Genomic DNA, 12,933 nt, shown 5'->3' with positions numbered 1-12,933 from the left:
GAGGAAGGGAACCAGAGACGAGGGAAGCCAAGCCCCTTCTGTGACTATCACTTCATTGGATGGGATGTTAAGGGGGCGGAAGTTGGATACACTAAAGAACTTGGGATCTGTAAATGCACCGGTCACAACTAAAAAAAACACACACACAGCCAACATCTGCTCAGGAACGTTTGAGCGGTGACCCTCACGTTTTTTCGCTGTTTGAACCTTGTTGAAATGCCCCCCCTCCACTCCACTTTGCGGGGCGGGAACCCGCTAGAAGGATGTCTACGCGGAGACGGAGGTCTCGTTTCCCGGCCTCTGCTTCTGATGTGCTGATTGGATGTGCCACTTTTCACCTTCCAGCTGCCTCTCTCTGCTCCACAAGTCATCACTGTGTGGAAAAGTCTCCACGACTCGAATGACCCCCCACCCACCCCAGCCCCACCAAGACGGGAGCGTCTGTCCTTGGGCCGTGTAATCAGGGTCACAGGGTCATGGCTGGGAAACTAGGTGTGGACAAGTGTGGGCTGAACCAGGTGGCTCTAGAGCGAGGGAAGACAGAGGGGAGAGGAAAGAGGCCGAAACGCAACCATGAAGCTTAGATCACTGTAAACGAATTGAGTCTGCCCATGTGTGTGTGTGTGTGTGTGCACGGTGTGTGTCCATGCTTGGCTGAGGGAAGATGAGGGTACGCTTTGGAGCTAGACAGAGCTCATTAACGGGGTCTGGGTTAGCTCTGTGTGTTCATAAATCAGCCAGAAAACCAAACTCCAAAGCTCCAGGAGGTAAACCGACCCCCACAGGACCTCCTCACACACACACACCCTTTCATGTGCTGGATACACACAAACATAAACTCAAGACTACCAGAAACACACACAAACTGAATACACCCCATTGGAAAGATCTACAGGAGACAGCTGAAGTAAACCTGCACATCTTGGATAAACTGAGCCTGCCTACATACATATATACACACACGTGCACACACGGATACACACATTCATGCCAGGCACACACACATAAAAAAAGGTATCACTAAAATTCACTAAATGTGTAGAAATAGGATTTCTTATCATTTTAAGGTTTTACATTTTGTTGTCTCGTATCATTAATAGTTGATGGGATCAGGGGCTGTATTAAAAATGTACCACGGCTTCCTCCGGGATGCTGAACTGGGAGATGATGTAATCCCAGTATGAAAATCAGAAATTAGAGTAAAGAACAGTGAATAGATTTGAGCATTGAAAATGTGAGGCCAAAGGTTTTTGTGTGTGTGTGTGTGTGCTTACGCCAGCAATTTTCCCTTGAGGTTAAGAGGCTTGTTTAAGTGGTCTGTGGACCCTGCTTTATAAATCGAATCTAACTTAGGAGGGTTAGTTTTTTTTTCTCCCTCACACTGGAGTTCATTCTCTTATAAATGACCCAGCAAAAAAAAAAAATGTATGAGTGACATCAAACACCATGTTATTGTTTATTCCAAATTAATGTCAGTCAGTAATAAAAATGTAAAATAAATACATATTCTGTTGAGTTTTGACTGTGAGGTGAAGCCAACCAGCTAAAGTGAGAACAGGTTTTTAAAAATCAATTCCGAGATTCCTCCTCCTCGGCTCTGCGTTTTGCCCTCCTGCAGTTTCCTCTCCCCGAGCATCATGCTCAAAGTCTTTCCCTGACCTGATGAAACAAACTCGTGAACAAAACCTTCGATTTTCCTTAATAGATGAGTTTGTAAAGTGATTCCTCCCCAAGAATTTCTAATTGGGAAGACGTTTGATGTATGTTACAAGGTTTGATTAATTAGACAAGTTGCGAGCAATAAAATGAAATCAGTTCTTAGATATCTACTGGCAGGCTATATGAGTGTGAGTGCAGGCGTGGGTTAGTGGGGGTTTCTGTGTGTGTATTGTCAAGGAGCCAAATGAACTGCTGGCATATAATTCAGTGTGTGAGTGCGAGTGTCAGAACTGATTTAGTGTCAGTTTTGTATCAAGGTGCTTGCTGGTTGGTGATATGAAGTGGATATAGAAAACAGCAACAAGGTCAGCATGACCAACGTAAAACAAAAAGCTATCTCTGGTTTGGAAAAACATCAAATCCCATGGGCAAATGCTTTAGTATGCATGATGCATGTTTGAGTTCATCCTTAGGATGCACAGAAACACACGTGAACTATATGCCCCCCCCCCCCCCCTCCCAACACGCAATGCCAGAGAACTGACAGCACTTAATTTATTCTCATGTCTCTGCTCTGGCGAGGTGTGAAACATTGTGTCCCTAGAGAACTACCTCACATACACGCAAACACACACACTTTAAGTGCTTGTTCCTTCAGCTACTGGGGGGTAAACCAGTGAATTACTCCTCTTACACGGCCAGTTTACTCCCATTTACGTCTCGCCTCCAATAAAGCCCACCAATTGAACGTGAAATCTCCCAACGCAGCCCGTTTGTTTGTTGATTTTCTGCCCGCGTCCAACCAAAGCGGCCCGGCTGCTATATTTGCTTAATTGATTTCTCCGAGGCCTTTAAATCTTTAAACGAGTCCCCCTTTTTTTTACTGGCAGTTTATTCCTGCACCTCTTTGAAGTTGGCATTTCAAAAGCACGAAAGAGCGCGAGAGAGAGACAGAGAGAGAGAGCGCTTCACAGTCGTATGAGTGTCTGTGGCTGCTGCGTAGTCAATCGATAACAACATGTGTGGAGTGTGTGTTTGTGTGAGTGTGTGTTGGCCTGCCGTTGTTCTTACATAATATCGATCACCCGTCCCACATACATCTGCCTGCAAAGGAACTTTCCGACACATGTTGATGAGGGTTTTAATACTCTCTCTCTCTCTCTCTCTCTCTCTCTCTCTCTCTCTCTCTCTCTCTCTCTCTCTCTCTCTCTTCTGATCGGCTCGCTCTCTCCTCAACACTTCTATCAAACCCTAGCTTTACAAATATCTCTAGGTTGTTGAAGTTGAGTTTACTCAGAAACCTTTTAGAAGTCACCTCATTTAGAGTTCACTTCTTGTGTCAGAAGCTCTAAGCCAAAAAGTGAATATTAAAGCATGTGCATGTGTATGACTGAGTTTGTGAGCGAATGGTGGGTGGGTGTGTGAGTTGATTTACATCATATAATCTCTCTGCGTGCGTGAGAACAGTATCTATTTTTAAGCATGTGTGTGTGACTGTGTGTGCCTTCGCCACTGGTGCAGGTGTGCCTCCAGCTATGTGTGTATACGTGCAAATTCAAAATGGTGTCTGTTTGTGTATTGGTGCCCCTGTGTGTTCTGTACACGTGTGTGTGTGCGTGTGCAGTGTGTGTGAGCATGCGTGCGTGTGGGAGAGAGTTGCCGAGAGGCCCAGGTGTTCCTCAACAACAGCCTGGTTTATGTGGGTCATAATGCCCCCAGTCTGAGCCTCAACGTAATGAGCATCCACACCTACCTCACCCAGCCCAACGCTGCACCCTCATTAACCGGAAATAGAGCTTGCTCCGGCTTCCGAGGCCGACCGAGCCCTGAGGCGACGAACTGGGATCAGTTCTCTCTCCCCTTCCAAACAACCGGAGCACTGCTGGCAAAGAATGCAGGAGCTGACCAGAAACCAGCGTGAAGAAGAATTATCGTTTCCAAGTGCCCCGAGGCCCTGAAGGAAGACTCGTGAGAGCAGCACAGACAGTATTAGTCCAGCTAATGAAGGGCTAGGTCTAAGTGCAGAGGGAGCTGTGTCTCCAGGTAGTATGCTGGAGCAAAGTGGAAGATCTTCAGTAGGATGCAATGTGTGTAGATCTCTACACACGTGAAGGTGGCGTGCATACAGCACATCACAGATAGGTTTCACTTTCTTGTATGGTTTCACTCAAGGATGACTCAAAAAAAGGTCTCGTTAAAGGAAACAACGTTAAACCCACCCGCTTCCCAGTAAAACGTAAGTCGTTTATAAATTCCCTGTACAACTGGGAGAAAACACACAGAGGAGGCTCATCCACCGAGATCACAAATGAGGTGTTGCAATGAATCAATCACGACCATGTTCAACAACGTACTGGATTTATAACAGACTCACTCGGGTTCATAGCAGTGATATTCAGTGTCAATGACCGGACGCACCCTCAAGCCCTGACTGAGGGCTGACTAATGTGACCGGCCTTCCTGTGGCTTGGTTCTGTGCGCTCTCTCCTTAGGGAAAGAGCAGAGAGGGGACATCCAGTACACAGATTGGTTGATGGAACAACACACAGCTGGGCTTGTCGGGAGATGTACGCAAACACATGCACACACACGCGCCCACAAACCAATGGGTCTACCCGGATACACGTCAGCGTATGCACACACACACACACACACACACAAACACACACATTCACATCATTCACAACCTCTGATCACTGGATGTGGGAGATACATTTACTGACTTATTGAGTGTGTGTGTGTGTGTCTGCGTGTAAGTGTGTGTATGGAAATGAGAGCCTCCCAAGAGCAAGCTGTGCCTGTCTGTTGACGGAGAGGGATTTGAGAGGCTATGACAGCATTTATTTATGTGTCTCAAGGAATTAGAATAAATCCCTGCACACAAGTTTGAGCGTGTCCAATTTCACAATTAAGATGATGATGGCAGAAGGGGATCCGATTTCTGTGTTTGTGTGTGTGTTTGTGTGTGTGTGTGTGCTTGGGGTATGCAGTGTACGTGTCGGCCTGTAAGTGCTTGGCGGTACAGGTCGGATGTGCAGGGCCCAGTGGAGGTTGGGGTTGACCTTGTCCTAGTTGGTCATTAAAGAACGCCGTGCTCGGGGCTACACAGGATTGGCTGTCAATAACCTATTATAACACAATGGAGAGGGCTTGCCCTCACTCTGGCATGAAGTTCAATTAAGAGGGAAAGGGAGAGAGGGAGAGAGAGGATGAGAGAGAGAGAGAATGAGAGAGGAGAGGGAGTGAGGGAGGGAAAAAGGACAAGAGAGAGCCAGAGAATGAGCGATGGAGAGAGAAAGAGAGCGAGATAAAATGAAAGGAGGAGAGAAGAGGGAGAGAGAGGAGGAGGGCGGGCGGGCGATCAGATTAAAACAGCAAAGAGGATGAGGCACAGGGGCGGGGCGAGGGAGGGAGGGGTGTGTGGGAGGGGTGTGTGATCACCTGAATAATAAAGGGGAGGCAGGAACGAGAGAGGAAGACCTGCCTCCTCCCTCTGCTTCCTCGCTCACCCTTTCTGTCGTCCCTCCTTTCCTGAGAAAGGTGGAGAAGGCACAAAACACAGAGAGAAAGGAAGAGGGGAGAGCGACACACTTGTGGGCAGCCTTCCTACCAACCCCACGGTGGACCTCTGACTCTTCTCATGAGACCGTCCTCTGCAGCTCCAGGCCTGTGTGTGTGTGTTTGTGTGTGTGTGTGTGTGTGTTTGTGTGTGTGCTGCTCCCATGCCCTCCCAGTTATAACGCTGATTCAGGCAGACCCAAACAGTTCTGCAGGGCTATTTGGTACAGAAAAAAAGACAATTCTGGGAGGTTTAGCATCCTCACAATGATTTATCCTGCAGCTCTCTCTCTCCTTCACACACAACACACACACACACCCAGCAGGAAGCAACACTCAAAGACATTCACATTGACAGAGACAAACACACCAGACTAGCAACAAATTCCCAAATATGCATATCAAGACAGATAAGATAAATGCATAAACACTTTTATGCATGCACACACAAAAGAATGTATACGCACACACACACCAAATCAACGCAAACAGTTTGCTGGAGCTAAATTAGCCAAATGGGACAAAACACCTTCAAGTCAATAAAATCAATACATATTTCGTGGAGGAGAACATTATCATGCTGCATACCTAATAATCCCAGTATTCGGAATAATACGATACACTTTCTTGCTCTTGCAAAGACCCTTTCACACTTAGTTATCCCCCTACCATTTGAACGTAAAGCGTCCATATCTTTAATCGTGTACACAGCCCTGTGGGTACACCTCCGGGCCACCAAGTCCTCTGTAGATGGGTTAAGGGTTTACAGTCATGGTTGGGTTAGAGTGAGAGCGGCTGAGACACTGGTGGGCTGAGGACGGCAGGCAGGGCTGAGGCTGGGTGCTCCAGCCTCGGGTGAGGCCAGAAATAAAGAAACGGATAAAAAACAAAGAAAATAAGAAAGAGAGAGAAACAGCGAGAGAGAGAGAGAGAGAGAGAGTGAGAGAGAGAGAGAGAGAGAGAGAGAGGAGAAGGAGAAGAGGAGAGAGAGAGAGAGAGAGAGAGAGAGAAGAGAGAGAGAGAGAGAAGAGAGAGAGAGAGGAGAGAGAAGAGAGAGAGAGGGGAAGAGAATCTCCTGATCTCTGTAATGAATGTGAACAATGATATGTTTATAATTACATATGTTGTACCTTCACTGTGGACTGCTTTTGGCAACATTGTTTAGCCGGAACCTCATGCCAATAAAGCATATTGAATTGAGAGAGAGAGAGAGAGAGAGAGAGAGAGAGAGAGAGAGAGAGAGAGAAGAGAGAGATGAGAGAGTAGAGAGAGATGAGAGAAGAGAGAGAGAGAGAGAGAGAGAGAGAGAGAGAGAGAGAGAGAGAGAGAGAGAGAGAGAGAGAGAGAGAGAGAGAGAGAGAGAAAGAAAGAAAACTTTAGTTATTCATAATCCCTTCTCTCTCTTGGTTTATTAACCGGAACCTTCATGCCAATAAAGCATATTGAACTGAATTGAATTGAGAGAGAGAGAGAGAGAGAGGAGAGAGACGAGAGAGGAGGGAGAGAGAAGAGAGAGTAGAGAAGAGAGAGAGAGAGAGAGAGAGAGAGAGAGAGTGAGGAGAGAGAGAGAGAGAGAGAGAGAGAGAGAGAGAGAGAGAGAGAGAGAGAGAGAGAGAGAGAGAGAAGGGGGGGGGTGGAGCAGAGTGGATGAAAGTGAATCCAACCCAGCCTGTCATCTGGATGTGTCACCCAAACGCGCCTGAGCAGAGAAAACATACGAATGCCTGCTTTTTCCTCCGTTATAATGTGATGACTGGATGGTGTGTGTGCCATCACACACACACACAAACAGACACAACCTTCCAGACACACACACACGTGAGACACGCACAGAGACCCAGCCACCAATTCACGTCCATAGCATAGAGGACAGGACAAAGACAAAGGTTAGACTAATTTGTACGCATCAAACCTGGCAAGCCATTCTACCATTTGTACTGGCTCACTACTGACATGACATATAACTCATATTAGCCAGTAAGAGGTGTGCATTCTGAATCTGAGAATACATATGGCACTGCTAAAGCTGACCTAAACATGTTCACACCCAGAGCAGCAAACAACATCCTGTCCATTTAATGCCAACTAAGGGTTGGACAGCCACTGTGTATTTGGTTCCAGTCAGAACAGCAATCCAACGACACAGCGGCTGTCCTACATTTACATTTATTCACGCTTTTGTCCAAAGCGACTTCCAAGAGAGAGCTTTACAAAAAGTGCATAGGTCAATGATCATAAACAACGAGATAGCCCCAAAACATTGTGGGTAGCCAAAACATGAAGCATACATTGTGAAAAGCAAATAAGTGCCAATGGGAAGAAACATAAGAGCATGTAGTTAAACAAGTTACAATTAAACAACATCAACCACCTAATTGCATCATGAGAGGAGAAAAACAAGGAGTTTGCTCTCTGGCTTTTGTGTCCTACCTAGTAGGATGTTCTTACAACCCAAAGCCAAGTGAACAAGAAAGAAAACCAAAGTCACAGCCAGAGTAGAACCACGTCCAGTCAGTCACAATCTACTGTGGGAGCCCAATTGATCTTTTTTCCGGCCGCTGACGAAGGCACTTTCTGGTCTCTCTCATTCCTCCTTCGCTCTTGCTCTCTTTTCACTCCCTCTGCTCTGCCACCCATTCTCTCTCTCCCCCCAAAAAATCCTTTCATCACCTCAGGCCTCTGGGTAAAGAGAAGTGCTGCTGTGTTTGGGGAAAGATAAAGTTGTTTCTCTCTGAGGTTTATTCAAACTTTCATGGGTGCTAGCCTCGGATCCCTCTGGGGTGTGAAGGGAAGAAGAGAAAGCTCTACCATGCACACAAACACACAAACACACCCAGACACACACACACACAATCCATTTCCGCCATTTAACCAGCCTATACATTCATAGCTGAGAAGGAGCAACTGAGATTTGTATGCGTGGCCCTCAGAATTGTGCTATTTATACACACACACACACCTCTCACATACACACACACACATACCTCACACACCTCTACAGCTTTTCCACACACTGCTTGCAGTGTCCGCTATAAATTTGAAAGATAGAGCACCCCCCCTGCCTCTCAAATATCACATAAGACAGATGTCCAACATTTCAAATCAGATCAGGACAATGTAGGCCTCCTCCTCTTGCTAGGTGAAGGTGCTTGAAGGTGCTTGAAATCAGGCCAGTGATATTAACATTCTCAACGCAACACAAGACATTGTTTCGGCACCACCGTGGATTCACATCACCGAAACCTTGAGGTATATGTACACCGACACAAAAACACAATGAACACACACAGTCCAGGGCCCCATCGAAAACTATGGCTTCAATATGCAGCAGGTCGAATTCAAATCTGTGTGGTCTTTCCTTGTGAGGAAAAGAAGGGATTGGGCCCCCAAAGAGTTTTCAGTTAAGTCCTCAGTAAACATGTGATGCCCTACAGCTAAGAGTAAACAATGGTGCCAGACAAACCACTGGCCCCACCGAGGGTGTGAGAGGCTCGTTAATTAAATGGTATCTGACACCACAGTTGAGTCACCGACACTGGTGTCCTTGGATTCGCGTCTACCCGCTAAGCAAACAAGCAAACACGCAAACCCAGGTTCTGATGGAGAGAAGATAGTTGGATTTGCATTGGAGCATGGATTGGTGAGGGTGGGACACACACAATGTTCTGTGTAGTGTGTTGTGAATAATATACACTTGTTCGCCTGCAGAACACATCTAGTATGTTCCAAGAACTTCGAGTAATAAACAAGAGTTGCTGTCCTAAATTTACAACTGGAATAAAAAGGTGAACTGCCAGAAATGAAAAGCAAAGGAGACAAACTTGTGAGACTTGTGTGTGAGCATGTGCGTGTGGAGGCATGCACTAGGTGTGCTGGGACTCAAGGGTGGGAAGGGATCCAGAGCCCACTGATTACTAGGGGTGGGGGGTGAGGTGGTGGAGGGGGTTCCTTCATCTCCCAGCATTCAGTCCTTCTACGGAACGGAAAGAAAACAAACTGTCGTCTTCAAACGCCCTCCGACGGAATGTGGCACAGTGGCACCGGGCAAGACAATAGTTTCAACGGTAATTACATCCCCAAAGACCTTAGAGTTGGCGCTTTCCCTACCCATGGTCGCGAGAGAGAGACAGAGAGAGAGACACACACAGAGAGAAAGACACAGAGAGAGAGACAGTGAGAGAGAGATACACAGAGATAGAGTGAGAGAATATCTCTTTTGGATGTGTTTTACTCATTCTGCCGTTGAATGGATGGAATCTGTGAAGCTCTGACTACGAAGTTGAAAATGTATGCAGTTCTTTCAAATTGTCCTTAAAAAACATAACATGGTGTATGCCTGTTTAAACTAAAGTTGAATAAGCAGTATTCTGTTGTTTTGATTCAACATAGGCCTGCTGCCTTGGGCTGTGCAGTTAAGACGTTGCAGCATGATGTCATCTGAGACTACACAGGCATTGGTCCCATTTGACACTGTAGGGTCTCCAAAGATATCTTTGCATTCTGGCAGTTTAAAGCATCTTTGCTCCGTTTTGCCAGTCCCACACAGTAAATGTTGGTTGGTAAAATCCATCCCGAATCAAAAGAAAAGCTATTTCTCTCATCTCTGTGGCTTTTGAACAAGAAAATGCCTGCTAGCGACACATAGCATCAATATTATATCAGCTCGCATTCTAATTTGAGGACTTCAACTCACGATGTAAGATGACACTATCTTCATGGGAGAAGAACTATGTTTGCAGTCGGGCGGAAAGGGGTTTATTAATTCATTTCTAATTTTCATGAGCATGACGTGCAGGCAGACAATATAAATGATGTAGACAATCTGTTGGTTGACCTAATTTATTGCATGAGGCATGTGTTATGTGCTAATTGAACATGGCTTGAAGTTTCCACAGCTTACTCCAAAGCTTGTATAGGGTAGAACTACAACGGAATAAAGGAATGCAATCAGTTCTAGTTTGGACTACCTTCACTGGCATGTCACACTAATTAGTGTGCCCACTGAACACCAGAATTCTGTTGAGATTCCTCCAAATCCTGAATCTAAGAACTCCAAAATCACTTCTCCAAACAAACTATTCCCTCTGAAATCAGTTGTTTTGGCTTACATGGCCACATGTGCCTGGACTAAGAATGTCCAGGTGAATAAATAACTATAATTACTCTAAATAAACAGAGGATCCAGGCAGAGTTGGTGTTTGGAAAAACTGATTACATAGATCCGCCTGGTGTGTTTGAGGGCACTTTCCTTAACCTAGCAGATGTCGTAATTAAGGTAGCTACCCAAACATTTACTTTGGGTGGTGAACCAATCTTTACCTAGACAACTTTTCATTGTGCCACATCAATGAAAACAGGCCTGACTGACACTGGGTTTACACAGCACCATTTCATACAATATAAAAGAACTGAGGATATTTTTTTTTTTAATGCATCATACAGTAGGCTATGCTTACAGTACTGACCTCTAAAAGACAACAATTCCTTTATCTTGGTAGGCTACCTATTTATCAAAGGCTTCGTCTTCCTTCATTCCTTGCTATTCTTTCTGTTAATAGAATCATATTAAAAACAATGGCGCCAGCTGAAAATATTGACCTGTTGGGCTGTGGGCATTTGTTCAGCACACGTCTCCCCACACTGTCACCAACGAGCTGTAATTGTGTTTACCCAATTAGCGGCCTGCAGGTGACAAATGTCACATCCACATTTCGTGCGACAGTGATGTGTTCTCAAGACACATGTCTGCGGACACATCTCAAGGCGCTCAAACCGCCGTCAATGCGCAACCATTCGAACTGGAGAGCATAATGCTCAACAACACGAAACAGTCAGTTGAGCCTATACACATTCGAATGAATGCCACACTTGTATCTGCCAAAGTCTGGAAAATTCCTCTGCCAACCAGAGCCATCCCTTGTGGCTGCACTTGCCACTTTCTTTATCATAATCAGCCAGGCACATTGACCACCAAACACGGTTTTGAGCTGCATATGACACTTGAAGGGAGGGGAACATTGGCTTTCAAATGATACAAGCACAAGGTCTAGCTGCCACCGTCTGAAAAATTCCGTTGCCAACCTGCCATTAGAGCGCATGCCAAAGTGATCTCGCGCACCACTTCATCATCAAAATTAAGTCTGTCTGTTCAGCCAAACTTAAGCTAAACAGTTTAATAATTTAGACCCGATTTCAAAAATTACATTGAAACACTATGATAGGCATCTTTTCTGAGCCTCATAACCTGCTCCAAACGCTCAATCCATCCCGTACACTTGGTTGGAAATAACATCCTATAGCCTACGTGACTTCACTTCGGCACTGTAATCCACTAGCACAATGTTTTGAAATACTAAGGCAATCGCTTTACTTTTATCAGATCAAACACATAATGATTCACTGTCGGTTGAACCAGACAGAAGGTTTAATAAGGCTCTTTGCGACTGAAATCACATGACATGCTTTCTGTTGAGACTTTAGAGACCCATACGACTAGAAAGAAGGAAAACTGCAGGTGCTTCTGAGAACACCTAACTAAGAAAGTTTAATTCACTGTATTGAATTGCATTCATAGCATCACATTATCATATGACGCACATTTACGCTGGACTTACCTCTGAGATTTTGGATCTTAACCATGACCTCCGCGGGAGACTCAAGTCTGTGCGCCAGATACAGGCGACCCGAGTCTCGCTCTATCTGGACCGGCGAGTCGGCCTCCGAAATCACCTCGAACCATCTCTTCTCAAACTTTTGGTCCGGTACCGTGAAGATCATGTCCCCGACTTTGACATCCTCGGACACTGTCACCGTGTAGAAAAGCTCCTCAGATACCGCTCGTGGCCTTCTCACCTTCGATTGGGCAGGTCTTCGCACATCAAGGTGAAGTGTCACCGGTTTGCTTATGAGTGCAACATCTCCGTTGTCTTTTGCGTAAATTTGTACTGTTATGTTCGAGACACCAATGAGTGAATCAACCAGTTTTACCTGTCCAGTTTGCGGAACTATGTGGATATATTCACATTTTGGGAACGCGTAATAAGTTATTCGACCGTTTTTTCCAGCGTCCCCATCCTTCGCATAAAAACGTGCCACTTCGGAACCGACCGGAGTCAATTCATTCACTGCTCGTATGTCATTCACACTGGTGAAACTGGGTATGTTGTCGTTTGAATCGAGCACCTCAACTTCAATCAAAAATACACTTTGAAAACATCCAGACAGAACAGCTCTAAAATCATAAGATGATATGAGCTCTCGGTCTAAAGTTTTGGTGGATTTCAAAATGAGATGATGTTTTCCTTGATGGTAAACCAAACGAAAATCTGACGCATACTCCCCTTGTAAATCTGTCTCAAGTTTTAAACCCTTGCAGTCGTTCCCAAATGTTAAAGCAACTCCGTCAACTACAGTTCCAGTAGGTTTATTCTCACCAATTTGTCCATAAAACATAAACTGTTTCCCATTCGCCAATGAAAATGTCACCAATGCGACAAGCACAAACGCGTTCAGGGCACCCGGTCCGCTTGAACCTCTCGTCATGTTTCCATCAAATCAATTTCAGTCACTAGTTCAACATTAAAATTCCGTTGCGCACAAAAAACAAAATATAAATACCAATACACTGCAAAGGCATAAAAATAAATGCTTTACGCAAAAAGAAAGAGTGACAGTTATTCAAGCAACTGCACCACATTGTCAAGTTCACTTTCGGCT

General features: G+C 45.4%; 1 protein-coding gene across 1 annotated transcript in view; it reads right to left on the bottom strand.

The window, feature by feature from the left end:
• Positions 1 to 12,933, bottom strand: part of si:dkey-22o22.2 (neural-cadherin) — a 107,623-nt gene extending 94,690 nt beyond the window's left edge. The window contains exon 1 of the mRNA XM_062464950.1: positions 11,832 to 12,933. Within this exon, the coding sequence (XP_062320934.1) occupies positions 11,832 to 12,759 (928 nt within the window). The 5' untranslated portion in view covers positions 12,760 to 12,933. The remainder of the gene's footprint in view (positions 1 to 11,831) is intronic.

This window comes from Osmerus eperlanus, chromosome 7, assembly GCF_963692335.1.
Source record: "Osmerus eperlanus chromosome 7, fOsmEpe2.1, whole genome shotgun sequence".
In the NCBI taxonomy this organism is placed as follows: Eukaryota; Metazoa; Chordata; class Actinopteri; order Osmeriformes; family Osmeridae; genus Osmerus; species Osmerus eperlanus.
This window is presented reverse-complemented; position numbering and strand designations above follow the sequence as displayed.